The 20,499-nt window shown below is 49.0% G+C and overlaps 1 protein-coding gene across 1 annotated transcript; it reads left to right on the top strand.

The window, feature by feature from the left end:
- Nucleotides 1-1,923: 1,923 nt before the first annotated feature.
- SPP2 (secreted phosphoprotein 2) lies at nt 1,924-17,449 on the top strand. The gene is made up of 7 exons (XM_047873697.1): nt 1,924-1,981; nt 2,110-2,234; nt 8,521-8,643; nt 9,788-9,895; nt 14,374-14,428; nt 15,144-15,191; nt 17,364-17,449. The coding sequence occupies exons 1-7, from the start codon at nt 1,924-1,926 to the stop codon at nt 17,447-17,449; spliced, it is 603 nt and encodes a 200-aa protein (XP_047729653.1).
- Nucleotides 17,450-20,499: the final 3,050 nt, after the last annotated feature.

Raw genomic sequence — 20,499 nt, 5'->3', positions numbered from 1 at the left:
GTAAGGTAGTTCGAGTTTTAATTTTTCGAGGAACCTCCGCACTGTTCTCCAGAGCGGCTGCACCGGTTGGCATTCCCACCCGGCAGTGCAGGAGGGTTCCCGTTTCTCCGTTTCTCCGAGGCGTCCTCGCAGATACCTGTTGTCTCCTGAGTTGTGAACAACCTTTGTGGCAATGTGCTGATGAATGGGATGTGTGCAAAGAGCACCCTTGGGCTCGCGGACGAGATGCACGATTTTGACCCTTTGTGCAGAGGGCAGGCAAAACAGAGGCAATATTTTGATGGATCACGTTGCCTCCTGTGGTAGCGTCCATTTAGTGCTTGCCCACCCCACTTTCGCTAGGGCACAGCGGCGGTGGTCAATGGACCCCGTGTCTCCTCCTCCTCCTCCTCCTTCCTGTCGGTAACGACGGGCCCGCCTCTGACCAGCATCCCTCCCCGCACTGCGTCCTTGGTAAACGGCCACAGTCTCACTGAGTACAGGAGATTCGTCTCTATAACGTGGGTGGGCCTCATCCGATCAGTTGAAGGCACCAATCAACAAAAAATGACCTCCTCGGAGCAGAAAGGAATTGGGCCAGCAGATTGCCTTTGAATTCAACTGCAACTCTCTTTGGGTCTCCAGCCTGCTGGCCCACCTGGCAGATTTTGGACTCTCCAGCCTCCACCGTTAGGTGAGCCAATTCTTTAAAACAGATCTCTCTGTCTCTCTCTTTTTCTGCTTCTGTCTCTCTCTGCTTCTGTCTGCCTGCCTCTCTAAACACCCTGTTGGTTCTGTTTCTCTGTAGAACTCCGATTAATAACACACTGCAGGGGTGCCTGGGTGGCTCAGTCAGTGAAGCATCTGACTTCTTCAGCTCAGGTCATGGTCTTGAGGTTTCTAAGTTTGAGCCCTGCATCAGGCTCTGTGCTGACAGCTCCGAGTCTGGAGCCTGTTTTGGATTCTGTGTCTCTTTCCCTCTTCCCCTCTCTGCTCCAGTCTCTCTCTCTCTCTCTCAAAAATAAGCCTTAAAAAATAGCTCACTTTATATTTTACTATTTATGCCCATTTCACAGACGACAAAGTTGAGGTTCAGAGGCATCGAGTGCTGTGCACAAGGGTAGACGCTTGATGCGTGTGGAGCCGAGATTCCGGGCTAGGTCTTCCTGAGCCACAGCACAATGCGGCTTCTCATGCACGAACATGCACCGTTTACTATAAAGTATCTCTCGCTTTTAAGACTCACCAGCGACGTTGGGCTCTTACGCCACATGAAAATCATCAGCACGCGCACACCTTCTGGTCTAGGTGATGTGCACAAAGGTCCGTTAGCAGAGAAGCCGGGTCACCAGGAAGCTTCCTGCTGCACGTGTACTTGCCTGACACACGTAGCTCCTATATATCAAATTACCTCCTTTACCGCCATTGTTTCCAAACACGTCTTGCGGTAGCCACACCGTTTCCGTATGCCATCAACCGCAAGATCTTTAGGAACGGGAGGGGGAACCAAAGGGACGACCGTCGAAAATGCACGGTTTTGCCGAAAATAGGATTACACCCCCTCCTTCTAACACGCAGCCGAAAGGAAGAGACAGAAGCAGCGCACATGTGGATGAAATTAAGACAGGGAAAAATGAACAGCACACGCGGGGGCCCCGGACCTCCCGATGTCTTTGGCCGTGGGCTAAAGTCCCCCACTGAGGGCAAAACTTCAAAAGTAGCCTCAACCTGGCCCGTTTCCATAGGAAAAGCCAGCAGCAAATATTGACCCCAGGATCAATGGTTTCTGTCGAAGCCGCAGCAGGCAGGCCAGAGAGGCAGGGGGAGCAGCAGGCAGGCCGAGAGAGCAGGCCAGGTCACACGTGATCAGGAGCCGCTTCGTCCAACGCCGAGAAACGATCTCGCTGCCTCTGAATTAAAACTACTTTTCCCCGAACGGAGAAGATGGTGACGAAGATGCCAATTCTTCTGGTTCTTGGAGTGAACTTCCTGTCTTGTGCAGGTAAGCAACTCAGCGCCACAGCCCCCTGCCCTTCATGCTGCAGGTGCCGTCCTGGCCCGGGGCGGGGGCGGGGGCGGGGGGGTTGGGGTTCTCGTCTCACCGTGTCCCCCGTGTCCACTCGTGTCCAGGTTTCCCGGTGTATGACTACGACCCGTCCTCCTTGCGGGAAGCCCTCAGCGCGTCCGTGGCCAAGGTCAACGCCCAGTCCTTGAGTCCGTACCTGTTTCGAGCCTTCAGGGGCTCAATTAAAAGGGTAAGTGCGGGGGGGGGTGGGGGGGGTGGGGGGGGTGCCTGGGTGGCTCAGCGGATTAAGTGGCCGACTTCGGCTCAGGTCATGATCTCGCGGGTTCGTGAGTTTGAGCCCCGCGCCTGGCTCTGTGCTGACAGCTCGAGCCCGGAGATGCTTCCGAGTCTGTGTCTCCCTCTCTCTCCGCCCCTCCCCTCGCTTGCGCTCTGCGTCTCTCTCTCAAAAATAAATAAGCACCAAAAAAACATTAAAACAAAAAAGGGTAAGTGAGCGTTCCATCTTCTTGATTCCTTTTTCTACTGCTTTCTGTTCTGTTTTTTTTTTTTTTTCCTTTCGTCTATTGGGTGCCCTTGAGAATTTTTTCCAGTTTAGAAAGATAATAGCTAGTCCTCTTTTCAGACTTTTTACAAAATATTTTATTTATTTATTTATTTGTTTATTTTGATGAGAAAGCATTTAATTACCGTTCTTGTCATAAGACCCTCAAAGCCACTTCGGATGCCAGATTCTTCTGTCCCTCCCTCCTCTGGCCTGGCTTCCTCTTTCCAGATGTTGCCCTTTGTGTATCCTGCTTCTGTGTCCCCGTCCCCCCACCCCCCCCCCCGTTCCTCTTGAGCAGTTCTCTATGAGGAACTGCTCCTTTATTAGAAATGAGGTTTATTTTCGATTTCGGAGGTCCCCCTCCTCGCCCTCAGAGGAAATAAATTCTGGCTTGTAAGCCAAAGAAATCCCACCTTCCTTTGTCAATTTGGTAATGGTCTGTTTCCTGTTAGCTTCGGGAAATGGGGAAAACATGAACTTTCTTGGGCTTCCGATGACTCAGTCTGTGATCGGCCAAGAAAGAAACACAGAAAGAGGCTTCAAAGCCCGGACAGCAAGTCCCCTGCCCCTCCCCCCTCCCCAGGGGACTTCATGACCTACTTTTATGGTCCTGGGCCCTGGGCCCGGTTGGAACAGAAGTGCCCCCAGGGTAGTGGGTGCTAAGGTGGGAGGTGGGGGAGGGTCTGTAAAGTGGCAGGTCGCAAGACTGAGAGCTCCTCTCAGCCAGGGCACAGGGCACCGGAGTGGGGATGCAACCGGGGGTCCAGGCGGCAGCTATGCCCCCACAGGGGCAGAAGGGCCTTGCTTTCCCTCTGCCTGCCGCTCGCCTCTCCCACCAGGACTGGGCATCACCCTGGCTCACGCTTAGCTTGCTCCCTCTCCTGCCACGGAGAGCACGCAGCTCGTGGCTTTCCTAGCCTTGGTTTCCAAATACAGCACATCCTTCTTGACCTTTGTCCAGAAACTGGCTCAGTTTCTCACGTCCGGATTCCCAGGAAATTAACTGAATTGTCTCAGTTACGTTTTGTAGTTGGGCCCTAGGTCATGAAGATGATGGGCTGTGTGTCAGCTAGGGGCCCAGCCTAGGAGCAGGCTGTCAGGGCCGGGGTGGGGGGGGGGGGTCACTTGGCCCCGACGTCGTGGTTCGGGGACACTGGGAGATAGGTCAGCGCCCAGGCTGAAAGGTGAGCTCCTTCTGGAAGAGTAAGGATCAGAATAAAGGACTCCCCTTTGCACACTGGCTGCCTTGGTTTCCATTTTCCGCATTTAATGAAATGTACTTGTGGTGTCAGGGGCTCGGTGCTTACAGACATAAGCTTTAAGTTTACCTGTAACCCGCTGATACCACAGAAGCAAGTTAGTGGTTTGTCACGTGAGCAAGGGCTCGGGATGGACCCTCTTACGGATGGGTCCCGACACCATGGAAATCTGGCCTGTGGCGACGGGCTAGGACGAGGCGCCCCAACCCAGGCAATTGATTCTACGTGACTTGAGCCCACGTTTAAAAAAGACGGGAGAGGAGAAGACAGTGACCTCCGACATGGACATGGGACCTGCTCAGATGCTTCTGTCAGGGGCACGGGCCGGGGAGGACAGTGGACACGGGCCTTGTGCTGGGGAAAAGAACGGAACTCAGGTCCCATCGGGGACGGAGCAGAGGGTAGGAAAGAAGGAGGTTGGGTTGGACAACGACATAAACAAATGAAGGTCATTTTGGAGGGTGGGGAGCACTGCGGGGGTGGGGTGGGGTGGAAACAGAACAGGCAGAGGGAGGGGTGGGCGGGCTGGGGCTGGGGCAGCGACAGATGGGGTGGAAGCCTCCGCCGTCATATTCGAGCGAAGACTCAGTCAGTGACAAGAACCTCCATCCGTGGGGAGACCGTGGGGGAACCTGGAGGACCAAAGGCCTTGAGAGAGAGGTCGGAGAGGTGGGCCGGATTGGGGACGTTCCCGGAGCATGACTTTGAGAAGCTTGAAGCCTGTTTTAAGGACAATGGAACATGCACATACGCTCAGGCAGCTCTTTGCCCTTGGGAAGGTCTCTCCAGCCACCGGGTGGAGTGGGGTGCCAGGGAGGAGGCTGGGCCAGCGACCCTAGGCAGCAGGTGGTGCTGGAGGGCAGCTGAGCCTGGGGTGGGTGCGGGGAGGATGGGGGTGGCTGGGTTCTGGGACAGCCGTAAGCAAAGCCACGGAAGGTTTGGCATCCTTTGATGTCGGTGCCCCTGTCTGTCCGTTTTTACCATTCACCTTCTTTTCTTTTCTTTCTTTTTTTTGGTCATTGTTTTGCTTTCTAAATTATTCTTAGTTGTACCTGATCTTTACTTTTTGTCCAATTGTAAGGATTAGTTGGAAAAACCTAAATGATCACCGTGTTAGGCTTCTCCAGAGCAGAATCAATAGTGTGTGTGTGTGTGTGTGTGTGTGTGTGTGTGTGGAGAGAGAGAGAGAGAGAAAGAAATGTGGGAGGAGAGAGAGAGAGGGAGAGTGAGTGAGATTTACTTTAAAGAATTGGCTTACACTATGTGGATGGAGGTGTGAGAGATCCGAACTCTGCAGGTGGGGGGGGGGGTGCTGGCAGGTGGACGTTGTAGTTCACGTCGGAAGGCAGGATGCTGGCAGATTTCCTTCCTGCTCAAGAAAAAGGCAATTTTGTTCCATCCAGGCCTTCAACTGATTGGGTGAGGCCCACCCACATTAAGGAGGGTGATCTGCTTTACTCAAATTCACCAATTTACTTTTCCTTTTTTTACTTTTTAAATGTTTATTTACATTTGAGAAAGAGAGAGAGAGACAGAACGAGAAGGGGAGGGGCAGAGAGGGAGGGAGACACAGAATCCGACGCAGGCTCCGGGCTCCGGGCTGTCCGCACAGAGCCCGACGCGGGGCTTGAACTCACAAACTGTGAGATCATGACCTGAGCCGAAGTTGGATGCTTAACCGACTGAACCACCCAGGCGCCCCCCACAAATTCACCAATTTGCATGTGAATTGCATTCAAAACACACTTTCATGGAAATATCCAAATATCCATTTGACCCAAACTCTGGGTATTGTGGCCCAGTCAAGTTGACACATAAATAAACCATTATAATCACCAAAAAGATTTGTTATGGGTTTATATATTTTTGTTTCTGTTTGGAATAAAACATTTTCTGTTTGGAATAAAACATTTTCTGTTTGGAATAAAAAATTTTATTCTGTTTGGAATAAAAAACCCAAAATATTCTCGTTATACAAAGTCAGAAAATACAACGAGAAAGAAAACACCAAAATTACTATCTATTGTCCATTCCTCTGAGACCACCACTATGAACATGTGGGAGAATGCTTTTTTGGATCTTTTTAATATATTGGAATAAAATATGTTTTGTTTGTTTTTTTACGACACACAGTAGCATAGTGTAACGTACTACAATTTATTTCAGCAAAGATGCTGGATTTTGGATTTCCTCTAGTTGATTCCTTACCGTGGGGCATTTAGGTCGTCCCACCTTTTTCAAACAACACAGAGAGGAAATTCGATGGTTGCAACTGAGTTTACGTGAAAGGCAAAACCATTAGGCTTTCCTCCTTATTCTGAACAGAGTGCTTAAAGGTGCTTAAAGAGGCAAAAAAAAAAAATGGTTGCAAACTTATCTCAGAGTTCAATAAAATCATCTGTACTCCAAAATTCCCACATTTTTGTCTTTTCAACCCAGCCTTTGTGTCTCCAGCTGGCTTTCGCTGGGTCGCTTTCAGGGAAACTGCTGAAGTGTGATCGGTGAGAGGGTCCCACCAATGGTGTCCAGCAGAAGAGAGCTCTCTCTGTTTACGAGACTCCGATTTATTAGCCAATATTTTAAAATTACGAGTAAATGAGGTAGTAAATATTGTGGAGGCTGAATTTTTAGTCTTACTTCTTTCCAGAAAACTCTACTTCTATGAGCACGCCTCACCCAGTGTTAAAAGGGACATGAAAGGACGCCTGGGTGGCTCAGCATCTGACGTCGGCTCAGGCCACGATCTCGCGGTCCGTGAGTTCGAGCCCCACGTCGGGCTCTGTGCGGACAGCTCGGAGCCTGGAGCCTGCTTCGGATTCTGTGTCTCCCTCTCTCTCTGCCCCTCCCCGCCTCGCTCTCTTCTTTCTCTCTCTCTTAAAAATAAATAAACATTTTTAAAAAATTAAAAAGAAAAAAAAAAGGAGGCACGAAGGCGCCCCATCCCGGGCTTGGGGTTTGCTGCTTATTTCCAAACAAAATGTTCTACGTGTTCCTGTTCTTTCCTACGTGTGAATGGTCTGTGCTCTCAGAGAGACATCTCCCCACCGTCTCCTCACTGGGAAGTCGGTTGAACGTGTTGTTGACTCTGATTTGCCATAAGGTCGCTCAAGGACTGAAAGGGACTTGAGTTTTGGAGCCTGGGTGTGTGGTCGGGTACTGGGCTGTGGCAGCTCCCGTCCAGCCTCCCCGCTGCCATCTTGTTCCTGCCCCCCCCACCTTGTGTTTTCTTTGTAGCGGTCGTGGTGACTCACATCTTAGCTCTTAAATCCTTCTGCGAACTTTCCATTGCAATGAGAATGAAATCTACACACCGTCCCATGGGCGACAGACCATCAATTACCGGACACACCCCATCTCGCACACATCATCGTGTAGAGTTCTTCTCTTGTTCATTTTGCTTCGGCCACAACCTCTGTTCTGCCCCAGGACATTGGCCCTGCCTTTTCCCCACACGACGGGCTCTTTCCCATTCTATGAGCCTCGGTGGGAAATATTTCTTCCTTGGGAGGATTTCTCTGGCATGTTGTCTCCAGTATTTCCTCCTCTCCATCCCCACCACCATGTTGTTTTTTCCCTCATAACACCGTAACCGTCTAGAACGACCTTGCTTAGTTTCCTTTAACGTGTTTACTGTGTGGCCCTCCAATTGGAATCCAAGCTGCATGGAATCTTCCCTGCTCTGCCTTTGGCGCTGGGCACACAGTGGGCAGTCATTAAGTCACGGGACTTCTGTGTCATCAGAACATTGCAGATTCATCAGGGAGTTTGGAAGTTTCCCCCACTATCTCACCCTTGGTGGAAAGGAGTGGACAATTGTGCAACCTCATTTATGGGTCAGAAGTGATCAAACAGGAAGCAGGACTAGACAATACTGTGCAGCAGAGTTGAACTTACCCCTTAATTTCTTATTTCGGGGATTATTAAGAAGTCATGGAGCGTTCTTTTAGGAAAATGTCCCTTAAAAATACACCCAGTTGATTCTCGCTATTTGCAGGGGTTGCGTTCTATGAGGTCGCCACGCACACTAAATTAGTACCTACTGAACCACTGCTCCTTGCCTGACATGCGTGTTTTTTCCATACGGCACATCCACGATTTCTATGTTTGGGAGCCCTGGACAGCACTGTAAGGCTACACCTGGGGGGCCATTTTAAACAGCAAAATCACCAAGGAAAAAAAAAACACAAAAATGAGAAAAACATGGTCCAAAAAAGAGCAGGAAAGGGGCGCTTGTCTACAGCACGGCAGCGGAAACAAGAAGGCAGACTGCTGCCTTGTCTGATCTCCGCTGGGAACGTGGGCGCAGGACAACTCAAATGCTCAGCGCAGGCGTGTGGATGACTGCAAAGGGACCCTGAACCTCGGTTATGGGATTATAAATAAATTTGAGCAAGTAGGCAAATTGGCAAAAACGGAATCCGCCATGAGGATCAGTTATAAAGGTAAGTCGTCGTAAGCAATGTTGACCTTGGAGTTCCCGCCAAGAACGCCTAAGTTCTGGCTCTGTTTTTTTAAATGAAGTATTATGTGCCTTTGGAAAAACGTTTCTTCTTGTCTCAGACTGAGGGCCGGGAACTGGGAGATTGTGAGTCCAGAAAGCTCTCACCATGGAGGACTCTGTAACTTTTTCTTACTGTGCAGGGACAAACATTTGGAGCATTGCAAACCTCAGTAGCTCACCCATGGCAAACTGATGCTTTGTTTTTGTGAAGGTCTATGTCCTGGACCAGGATAGCTTGAGCATGGACCTAGAGTTTGGCATTCGGGAGACAACATGCAGGAGAGAATCTGGAGAAGACCCTTCTACCTGTGACTTCCAAAGGGGCTACTACATGGTAAGCATGGCGGGAAATGCCGCGTCCCAGAAATTAACCTGCAGAAGTGCCTCTGTGACCTGGAGCTGTGCCCCGTCACACGGACGCTCTGGCATCCGGCCACACTGGGAGGCACTGACTGTGTCTGTGCTCTGCTCCCTGCGCAGGGGCGCAGTGCGGCTCAGTGGCTGAGGGCTTGAGCTCTGGACTCCATGGTGTTGAGTGATCCTGGCAAATTGTTTAACCCCTGCTGCCTCAGTTTCCTGCTCTTTGAACCGGGTGTAATGATGGTTCCAGGCAAACTGAACACAAAGAGGCCAATCCCAAAGGCCAATTCCAGAGGTGTTTCGAGTTCCATTTTAAACTGATCTAAAAACTGTGTCCTTGGTGTGAGTCACCCTATTTTGCAGTTGGCTGTTGTGCAGTATGTCACCTGGCTCTGGTTCTACTGAACCACGGTGTGTTCCGTTTTGCATCCCCGGTGGCCAGAACGTGGCCCAACACTTGTTCCCACCCACGGGCAGGTGTCTGGGGCGAGCAGGCCACCACCACCGGGCCAACTCTTGCTGTCCAAAATGTTTGCCTAAAGACATATGAGTTTTCAGAGTTTTGTGAGCTTATGAGTTTGTTACTTTATGAGTTCGTTACTTTATGAGTTTGTTACTTTATGAGTTTGTTACTTTATGAGTTTGTTACTTTATGACAGGGTCGCTTGGCAATGATGTAAATTCTGAAAAGGGAATCCTTTGTTTCGCGACCTGTTTCATGAGACTTTTCTCTGTGACTGTTGGGCGAAGGACTCAAACCCAAGTGTCACAGCGTCCACTCCTAACAGACTCTTGAGGCCAAAGGAGAGGAGAACGCAGTCCTTGGGTTCTTCCTGCTTCCTTTTGTTCCATTGGGAAACTTCGGGGCAGCTCTCTCAGGGCTCACGGGGTGGGGAACACGTGATACCCACATGCCTGACAACACATCTTTAGGTATTTCAGCTGTGTCTGCTTCGCTGCTGGGAGATTTTCGTTTTGGGAACATGAGGTGCCTCTGTGAATTTCCCCTTTCCGTCTGCATCATTCTGTCAGGTGTTACGCTATCACCTGATCTCTGAGATGGGTCCTAACCCTTTCTAGGAGCCGCTGGCCACGGAGCTCACTGTTTTCTTTTCCAGCCGGCAGTTGTTTGCAGAAGCACAGTGCGGATGTCTGCCGAGCAGGTGCGGGACGTGTGGGTTCGCTGCCACTGGTCATCCAGTTCTGAGTCTAACAGCAGCGAAGAGGTAGGACCAAGGCCTTGGGGTCCCCCGGGACGGCACCCTGTAGGCTCCGTGTGGGTCTGTGACAAGCAGACACGTGTGATTGAGTCACTGGAGTATCCCCAGGCAGGGGCAAACACAGCTTTGCTCACTTGGCTGGAGTCTCCCCTCCTTCTCCAGCCTCTCTCTCTCCTTCTCTCTCTTTGTTTCCCAGAGAGTTGGAAACAGAGAGCTTAAAGCGACAATTGGCAAATCTTTAGAGTTTTAGAACTGGGTGTGCAGGCCACTGACGCTGTGGTTTAGTGGAGGGAAAGGGGAGGGGCATTTTTGTTGGACTAGAGTTCAAAACCATTTAGCAGCTCTGCGGTCCAGGTCAGGGTACTTAACTCCATGATCGGGCACCTCTTCACCAGCGAGATGCCGGCAGTAAAGGCCATCTGACAGTGCTGAGAGAGTTGAGTAAGTTGGTGGACAAGTAAGATCTGGCCCAGCGTCTAGTCCATGAGAGATGCTTGGTGAATGGCGGGCTGGCCCCTCACCCCCGCAACTGCGCTGAAATTGATTTGGTTCCAAGATCTATTTCCCGGGTGTTAGGACAAATACGAAGGACTTCCTTTTCCAGACTCCACTGAAGCTTACATAAAGTCTGATGTGTTTTTGAGCTGACACACTCACACATCCGTGGCCCGGCTAATCCAGAAACGACAAGGACCAAGCACAGCGTTTCACAAGCATTTTGTGCATGTGGATTTTGTGGCTTATATGGGAACAGCTGGGGAGAGAGTGAGACGCGAGACAAGCAAGTCCCGGCCCGTGTGGAGTTTGTAGATGAGTAAGGGGGGCTCCGGGCAGCAGGGTTGATCCTGACTACCAGGCAAGCGTTTGGGGGTACATGTTGAGAGGACGGAAGATCGTCTGGGTGCAGGGAGAGCTTCCCTGGGGAACTGACGTTCACATCAAGAATGTCCATCAGTTCAAAGGGGACAGGTGTTGAGGGGAGGAGGAAAAGTGATTCCAAGCACGAGGGGACCATCGGGGAGTTCTGTGAAGTGCAAGAGAAGCTGGTGGGTTGGAAGGGACACAAACCATTGTGACCGCAATGAGCAAAATACGGGCACAGAGGCACACGGTTGATCTGGAGACAAAGGCAGGATGGACCTCCGGGGTCATGTCTAGGGTCCCTGGCCTCATCCTAATGACGACGGGCCTATTGATGGCTGAGAGCAGGTGGGGGCACCAGGGGGCTGACAGGACAGGTGCCAGGGAATGCTAACGGGAGCTGGGAGTTAGTAGTGAGTGTTGAGAAATGGATTCTAGTTCATTCTGTGGCCTTTAACGTGTTGAAATGAATCCAGTAACTGCCCCCCTCCATTTAATCCCTCTTCCACCACTGGTTTGATAAGTCAATTCTGATCGCACGACCCACAGATCTGTTGCAACTTTTTCGTAGCATAGTGGACTGTCGGCTTGTCTTCCAATCTGAGTTTTATAAGAAGACTCTGCCATTAAGTTAGGCGGGCCCCTGAAAGAAGCAAGATTTTGAAATAAACCCTCAGGTGGATGTTCTCCAAAGATTAGGAAATCATAAAGAATTAGGGGCAAATTAAAAAAAAAAAGAACTCCTTAAATTCAAGAATTCGTAATTCGAGGGAAGAAAGAAAGCAGATGGAGATTTCAAGTAATTCCTGGAAACTCTGAAGTAGATTTCATATATGAAACAGAAAAAAAAAAAAAAAGAGAGAGAAAACAGCTGCTAACCATTTTCAGCGAAATAAGCAGTGATATTAGAAACAAAAGATATGGAAACCAATTGGACAATAAATTTCATATTAAGAAAAGAAAAAGAAACATAAAAGAGACGAGACTAGGATGCATTTAGGCATCAAACAAAGAAGTCATTGTTGGAGGTAGGAAATAGAAGAGATAAAACCAAAAAAAAAAAAAAATCCCGGAGTAATGAAAATGAAGATCGTTTGAAAAACATATGTAGGTTATAGAAAAATTTCCAGGGAAAGGAATATAATGTGAAGAAAGGGTTAAGCCATGGAGAATATGACTGAAAAATCCAAAATATGAAGACTAAGGACTTAGATCAAAGGGAAGATATCTCGCGTGGATATGATGAGAGAAACTCTCAATAGTAGAAGTTTGGAGTTTTCCCTTACGTGATTTTAAGAAGTATAAAAGCTGTAAGGACACATGAGGGGGAAAATGTCTCAATTTGCTAGCATTCTGCTGTCCTTAGTCAAATGTATATTTGAATTATAGGCAGTTTCTATGATTTCTGGTTGATTTGGAAAGAGAAATCTAGAGAGGACGGAGGGTTCTATGTGCACACGAGTGCACAGTCGACCACTTAATGGTTTAGTCACCGTCCAGAGTGCGGCGCTCATGCCTGTAGGTTGATGGGGGAACTTGACTTCAGGCAAACCCTGATGTGGAGTAGGTGGGATGAGATTTGCCTCAGGCTTCAGCCAGGAGACCCAGAAACAGTCCAAAGGGAGAAACTGAGGAAGAATAACCAGAACGGAATTCTGAGCTCAGGGAACGAGAGGCGACTGTGTTCCGTCGCAAATGATAGAACTTGAACTACAAGTCGCTGAAGCCAAAATGGGTAAGTCCCTGGATCACATTCCCAGAAAGGAAGGGGAGGAATTGACCTCATGGACCCGTTCATTTGGGAGTCTTCAATGCCACCTGGGCCAGCTTCTCCCTCCCTTCCCTCCCCCCTCTCCCCCAAGCCCCACCCCCTTTCCCTCTCTTCCCTGCTTCCCTCTCCTACTGTAGATGAGCTTTTTCCTTTCAGCAAGGCCACAAGCTGCTCCAGATTCAGATGCTCTAACTTAGGAGGAAGAGGGAGCATTTCTCTCTAGCTCCACTGGACATGCCTCTTGGCATGACTCCCTTTGGCCTGGCTTAGGTCATGTGTGCCCCAGGCCTTTTTTTTCAAGTTTATGGAGCAGAGAGAGAGAGGGGGTGAAGAGAGAGAATCCCAAACAGGCTCTGTGCTCATAGCACTTGGTACTTAATTCCGTGAACCAGAGACAATGACGTGAGCTGAAATCAAAAGTCGGACACTTAACTGGCTGAGCCACCCAGGTCCCCTCCCTTTTCTTTCTTTTTTTTTTTTTTTTTTAAATTAAAAAAAAAATTTTTTTTTTTTTCAACGTTTATTTATTTTTGGGACAGAGAGAGACAGAGCATGAACGGGGGAGGGGCAGAGAGAGAGGGAGACACAGAATCGGAAACAGGCTCCAGGCTCTGAGCCATCAGCCCAGAGCCTGATGCGGGGCTCGAACTGCCGGACCACGAGATCGTGACCTGGCTGAAGTAGGACGCTTAACTGACTGCGCCACCCAGGCGCCCCTCTTTTTTTTTTTTTTAATGTTTATTTTTGAGACAGAGAGAGACAGAGCACGAATGGGGGAGGGGCAGAGAGAGAGGGAGACACAGAATCCGAAGCAGGCTCCAGGCTCCGAGCTGTCAGCACAGAGCCTGACACTGGGCTCGAACTCACGGACCATGAGATCATGACCTGAGCTGAAGTCGGATGCTTAACCGACTGAGCCACCCTGGAGCCCCCTTCCTTTTCTTTTAATAACACCTTTACTGGGTTATAATCCACATAGCATACAACTCACCCTTTTAATGTGTCCAATTCGGTGGCTTTCAGTATATGAATATATACTGAATATAGCCTCCACTATCTAAATCCAGAACATTTGCATCAACTCAAAAAGAAATCTCACCCCCGTTAGCAGCCGTTTCTGTGCTCCCCGTTCCCCCAGCCCCCAACAACCTCTCATCTGCCTTCTGGGTCTACGGATTTGCCTATTCTCGCCATTTCATACAAATGGAATTATACAACACGTGTCCTTTTGTAACTGGCTTATCTCACTAAGCATCGTGTTCTGGAGGTTCCTACCTGCTGTAGGATGTATTGGTACTTCGTTCCTTTCTAGTATTAAGATTCTATTGTACGGATATACTACCTGTGATTACCCATTCAATACTCGATCAACACTTGGGTTATTTCCGCTGTAATGAACGATGATGCTACAAGCATTCGTGCGCAAGTCTTTGTGTGGACGTTTGTTATTCAGTGGCTTCACGGAATCTATTTGTGCAAGCTTTTCCCTAACTGAACACATTAGGGGAACTTCATACCCAGAAACCCCCCACACCTGATCTAAATGCAGTCTGTTTGCAAGTTCATAGGAAAGGTGCCATATTTCTGGTCCCCCACAGTTGGGAGCACGTTCTGAGTCCAGTGGAAAGCTTTTCAGGTGATGTAAACATCGTGTGATTTGTTCTTCCCCATGTGCTTTCCTAGACACACGTTTGACACCACATAAAGTTATTTAATACAACATATTGCCTTATTTCATTAAAAATGAATTGGTAATACCTAAGAATCTTCCTGATAATATTTGCATTTTTTACAATGTCTTTTTTTTCCCTCTTTCACGTGCTGATCTATCCTGATGCCGAAATTGACTTAGATGGGTTTTGGAGACATATTGGGATCCTCTACATGGAGAAATCTGTACCTACCTGGTAAGTTGAGATCTGTTCTTTTTAATGTGTTTTTTTTTTCTTGAAACAACTTTATATTGTAGTTCTCTGTTAGTGAGTCATTTAACGCTGGAAACACTATACATGCCTTTGAACAATTATAGTGTTTCCAGAAGATGAGCATTTTTTTTTTGTTCCTTTCTTACAATAATACGACAATAATACAATCTTACGACAATAATACAACTTTTCATTTAGGTATCTCTTTATATTTATAGAGATTTTCCATATATGATTCCATCTGAGGTGTCAAACAAACAGAGCAGATGTGAGTTTACACCTCGAGAGGCTCCCCCAACTTGAACAGGCTTATTTCCTCCTGGGTGCGCAGGCCGAGTTACAGGACCCAGGTGTGCCACAATGTGTGGCTGGAGGGTCTGGACTAAAGCTCATCTAATTGATCGAGGGCGAATTCTGTCATCCTGAAGCCACGTGATGAGAACCAGCCATCCCTTTAAGAGTCTCGGTTGGGGGAGGGAGGGCCCTCCTTGCTTTCCTTGGTTAGGGTTCAAAGGGCTAGGGGCCATTTTTATCTCCCTGAGCCTTTTTCCCCGTGCTGATAACTACAAACCTATTTGGTGATCTTGCACTGTTTCTCGCTTAAAAGGAGGCATAATTGGGGCATCAATAATGAAAGCACAGAACATTCTGGAAATGGAGAAAGGGGCCTTGCCTGATGACCATTCCTGTATTACAGGTCTCAGTCCTGACAAGTCTAGAAGCGAACGCAGTGAACGGTCGCTCGGTAAGTGGTCCTGCTTTTTTCCACGCAGCACCAGCAGATTCTTTTTGGATCGAGCCAGACTCTGCTGGCACCATTTCACAGTAGATTAACCCCCGAAATACAAAATATTTCAAGCGCAGCACTGCACAAGCTCGCTTTGCGAATCACTGAAAAGGTAAAACTCGAGGCATGGAAACTTACTTAAATGTTAGCAGGAATCGAAATGTCACAGCTGGCTCAGGACGTCAGCGTCGACCTTCCCTCCTGCCCCACTTTGGGGCATTTTCTGAAAAAGCGTGAACTCTCTCGAACCACCTCTTTGCCATCCGCTTTCAAAGGTGTTTTGGGGCCCGCGGATGGAGTTAACAAGACCATAGTTCCTCTCTTTTTACGGATCATTTTCCTCGTTTAGTCTTCTTCATAGCTCTGGGAGGCAGGTGTTGTTTTACCTGCTTTTATAGACGAGATAAATGATAATTCGTGGTGTTAATCGCAGCTGCAAAATGCAAAATGCATATGCAAAAGTGCTAATCGGTTGACACGGCTTTGTCTTTCACAACCATCCTGGGAGGCCGCACTGTGTTCCTTCCCATTTTGTAGATGGGCAGACGGAGGCTTAGTGAGTTTCTGGAGTTTGTCCAAGGCTACATTGCCAATGTAGGACTTGATACAGCTCTGTCAGACTCTAAAGCTTCTGTTTTTGCCAGTGCTATTTTCTGGACGAGCTGTGAAATTCACTTTACTTTGGATTTCTTCATTAAAAGGAATAACACAGATAATAATATTATATTGAGCCCGGTGTTTGATCCTCACTAGGCATACTGAAATTTATCTGAAGTGCCGGGGCTTACAATCCGAGGCTTGATTTCAAACAAAAAGTTTTAGACACCCTCTGCGTTGTCTGGGAGAACGTACAATTATTTGCACAGTGCGACCATTGCTGAGGACGTTTTTTTGAACACTTCTTTTTTGGAATTGCCTTCAGAATCTACGGCCCATTCTTTCAAGCTGCTGTAGTGGTGGAAAATGGGTGTCCTTGGATCTGGTTTTGGAAATAGCCAAAATACATGTGATTAATCAGAGTAATAACCAACTTGGGTACATTAGTTATAGATTGCTGTGTGTCAAATTACCCCCAAATGTAGCAGCTTAGAGCCACAAATGTTTGTTATATCACAATTTCTGAGGCTCAGGAACCCAGAAGCAGCTTAGCCGGCTGGTTCTGACACAGTCTGTCACAAGGCTGCAGGTAAGGTATCGTCTGGGGCTGTGATCTCATTTGAAGGCTTGACTGGGTCTGAAGGATCCACTTCCAAGGTCACTCACGTGGTTGTAAAAAAGCCTTGACGCTTCATGGGCTCTTGGACTGAGGGCTTTAGTTTCTCCCACTGTGGGCTTTTCCATCGGGCTGTCTGAATGTCCTCAAAACATGGCAGCTGGCTTCCCCCAGAGACAATGATGAGAGAGAGACAGAGAGACAGAGAGAGAGACAGGAAGAGAAAGAGTAAGCTGCAGAGCACCTGAGACAGAAGACAAGGTCTTTTGTTACCTAATTTTGGAAGTTGTATATCACTTACTTCTTTGTATTTGATTAGTCACACCGACCAACTCTGGTCCAGTGTAGGAAGAGAATACCCAAGTGTGAATTCCAGGAGGCCATCTTGGAGGAGGCTGGCAACTACAGTGGGAAAATGCCATTTGGGACCAAAACTATTTTACGTCTAAATTAATGCGACTGAGCCTTCTTATATGGCTCAGAAGATAATTCCAGAGTTGCATTTTAAAAACGCGTCGGGCCCTGGGAACATCACGGATGCGGTTGAACATCCGTCTCCGAGATTTCTTTGAAGATGACAATTTAATTTATTTCACCAAGTGTGTGTGACGAGCACTGGGCAGATCTCACAGAGGCCTGAAAGACAAATGTGACAGTGCCTGCCTTTGAGGCTTACAGTAGTGGCCGGGACAGGTCACACGTGGAGAGAAACACACACGGGTTCAGCTGTGATGTCTCGCAGGGGAGGGGGAGGGACAGCCGGGGAGGGCAGATGGAGCCGTCCTGTCTTGGCATCCCTCGGCCGTGTGGGTTTGTTTATGCCGGTCACGACCCTTCCAACTACTTATTGTCACGGGGCCCGTGTCATCTCAGATGTTGGTGTGAATGACAGAGCCTATCCGTCCTTCCGTCTGCAGAGAGCCTGAGAAGGATCTTTCCTCCCGGGAATCGAGGGTACCCGTACAAGGGGCACAGAACAAGGACAAACGCTGGCTTTGAGTAACAGCCTCGAGGTAAGGGGACACGGCTAAAAACATGCGTATTTAGAAAGAGAAGCCGCTTGGAGTTGAGCGCCCGGACGGACGCCGCGGCCCCCAGATGTCCTGCTCGGCCGCTCGGCTCCTGTCCTCGCCTTCCCACCCCCTCGTCTCCTCCCAGGCTCTGCCCCTCCGTCGCCTCTTCCATCCCATGCACCTCGAGCTTTCTCCTGTGGCTCTTAGATTTGTCACCACTGGTGTCGTCACGTGTTGAAGAGCGAACAGACAGACAGAACAGCCGCTCCTTTGACGCATCCCCCTTCCCGCAACTGCCCCCCGCCCCCGTCCGCTAAGCTTCTCGACTCCACCGTGGCCTTCGGCTGCTGCCCCGCTCTTCTCCCCTCTCATTCGCCTTTTGCTCCTTGCACCCTGGATCTTCAGCCCTCGGATCCGTGAAATCAGATCTGCCTGCCTCTCCTCGATCGGTAATTTAAATACTGGTGACCATTTGTATTACCTTCTTGGCCCGCTGTCTCTTCCTTCTGCAGATCGCTCCGCGGTCTCTTCCACTTGCCCACCCTCATCAGTGATCGGCAGTTACTTCCAAGCACACGTCTCTTACCACGCTCTATCCCGAGATGCAGGCCCACTGGATGCAGTTGCTATGGTTACCTGTGACCTCTCGGGTCCCACCCAGCCTCCTCGTCAGCTCCCTGCCTTAATCGAGGGCATCGCCATCCACCTAATCTTCTCAAGCTCAAAATTTTAGAGCACCATTGACTCTTTACCCTTTCTCTTCTCCCAACATCCACAGGGGTCCAGTCTTACCGAGTTGGGCCGCACGTTTTCTCTGGTATTGGCCGGTCACTTGCTCGCCATCACCACCGACCGGGGCATGCTTTCCTGCCTCCGGTCCTGATCTTATGCTGTCCACCTTGCACGCTGTCCTCAGGCTTCTCTTGAAACACAGAGGGGTCTCTGATCCTTTCCACGTAACCCCCCTAATGCTCGCTTCACTTCCGGGATAAAGCAGAGGTGTGCAAAAGACAGGCACTAAGCCAAAAGGAAGAAAAGCCTATTGGCCCCCAGTGCTGTGGGGAGCTGCACACTGAGCCCTGCTTCACCAAAGCAGCCCTGAGTGTCACCGACTCTCACGAGTATATAGATTCCCAGTTGCTAGGGCATTTGTAGCTAAGTCTTGTTAAAGGCTCCCAAGTAGTAAGGGGATATCAGGAAGTGGACACCTAGAAGGAATCCTCAGATGCGATCACAGACATCGATTCCCTGCACATCCAGTTTTGCACAGAAACACAAGTTAATAACAAAGCTTGAGCTCTCACAGGCTTCAGTTTACACAGCACTGTAACCCTTCAGGATAAAGTCCAAACTCCTCAGCGTGGCCCACAAAGGCCTTGGTGACCTGGCCCCTGCCCACTTCTCCAAGTCGGCCTCACCCCGAAGCTCCAGCAGTACTGACATCCGCCCGGCTCGCCCTGCTGTGACCTCTGCAGGGAACTGCCCCCTGGCTGCTCTCCCCTCACTGGTCAGGTCTCAGCTGGGCATTCACTCTTCCCATGGGCGGTCTCCTCTGATCCCTTTAGGACGGTCCTCATCACGGGGCCTCCACACTCGTCCGTCCCCTCTCTGCCGCATCACGTTGCACGGGACCCCCGGGCGCAGGGAACTTCACTTGCTAACATCCGACTGCCCAGCACAGAGCCTGGCACGCGGCAAGCGTTCAGCAAGTAGTTTTGAGTGGGTGATGGAATCTTCCACGTTAGGTCCCTGAAATAGTTATTTTTTAAAAAATCACTTAAGCCTCGTATAATTAATTTTTAACCGCCGGAGTTTGAAGGAAGTCAACTGGCATTTTACTAAAATAGAAGGAAAATTTACCAGTGAGGCCGTATTGGATGAAAGATGCAAACAGTAGGTTTTCTTTTTAATCCGCGTGCCTCCTAAAAATAAACACCAGCTTCGTATGGAGATCAGGAAACTACTCATTATGAAGAAATGGACTCATCATATTCCTTTTTTTTTTTTTTTATAAATTTAAATCATTTCCTTTTGCTTTATAGAGCATCCTTGGGGAAAAATACAATGCTCAATGAACTGGCTGTATTTCATCTATTAATAATATGATTATATTGGGCATATACGCATACATGTATTGCAATACAAATTCTTGATTTGATTTCCATAACAAAATTGATTGCTTAACAAATGTCTCTTTAAAGGCAGTGGAGGGGCGCCTGGGTGGCTCAGTCGGTTAAGCGCCCGACTTCGGCTCAGGTCATGATCTCACAGTTTGTGAGTTCGAGCCCCGTGTTGGACTCTGTGCCGACAGCGTGGAGCCTGGAGCCTGCTTCGGGTTCTGTGGCTCCTTCTCTCTCTGCCCCTCCCCTGCTCACGCTCTGTCTGTCTGTCTGTCTCTCAAAAATAAACATTAAAAAAAAAAATTAAAGGCCGTGCAGACGAAAGGTTCAATGCGGCCGTCCTCACCTGGACACTGACTTTGAGTTAAGTCCCAGTTATGTCCCTGCCCCCCCATGACCTTTAGATTTCCCCACTGCGCTCTGAATTTCCAGGAATCACAAAATGAGCCTGGGGAGGCCAGCACAGGGTCTGGAACCAGCAGACCTGGCTCCCAGCCTGCTCTGTCACCATGAGCTGTGAGACAATGTTCCACTCTCTTAACTTCTCAGCTCACTTCCTTCAAAGGAAATTATTATTATTAGTTTTGTATTTGTTTTTGTGCCTGTCGGACCGGGAACTCCTTGGGGATGCATGGCCTTGTCATTCTTATTAATTATTTTAGTTCCTACCATAAAGTTAAGGATGATGTCTAGACCATAATAAAGGTTCAATCAGGTTGGAAGGAAGGAAAACACACACGCATGACCCAAATCAGGACAACTATTTGCAAGCTGTGAGTGACATTCTTCCAGTGGGGAGCTCCTTGAAGGCGGAGGCTTTGGTTCCGGTAGCTTGGAGCCCTCAGACCCTGGTTCAGCTCCTGGAACAAAGTAGGGGCTGAGGAAGTGTTTTTGTAATTCAATAAACACTGTTCTAGGAT

This window comes from Prionailurus viverrinus, chromosome C1, assembly GCF_022837055.1.
Source record: "Prionailurus viverrinus isolate Anna chromosome C1, UM_Priviv_1.0, whole genome shotgun sequence".
NCBI lineage: Eukaryota > Metazoa > Chordata > Mammalia > Carnivora > Felidae > Prionailurus > Prionailurus viverrinus.
Note: the sequence above shows the minus strand (reverse complement) of the source record. Positions and strands in the feature narration are given on the sequence as shown.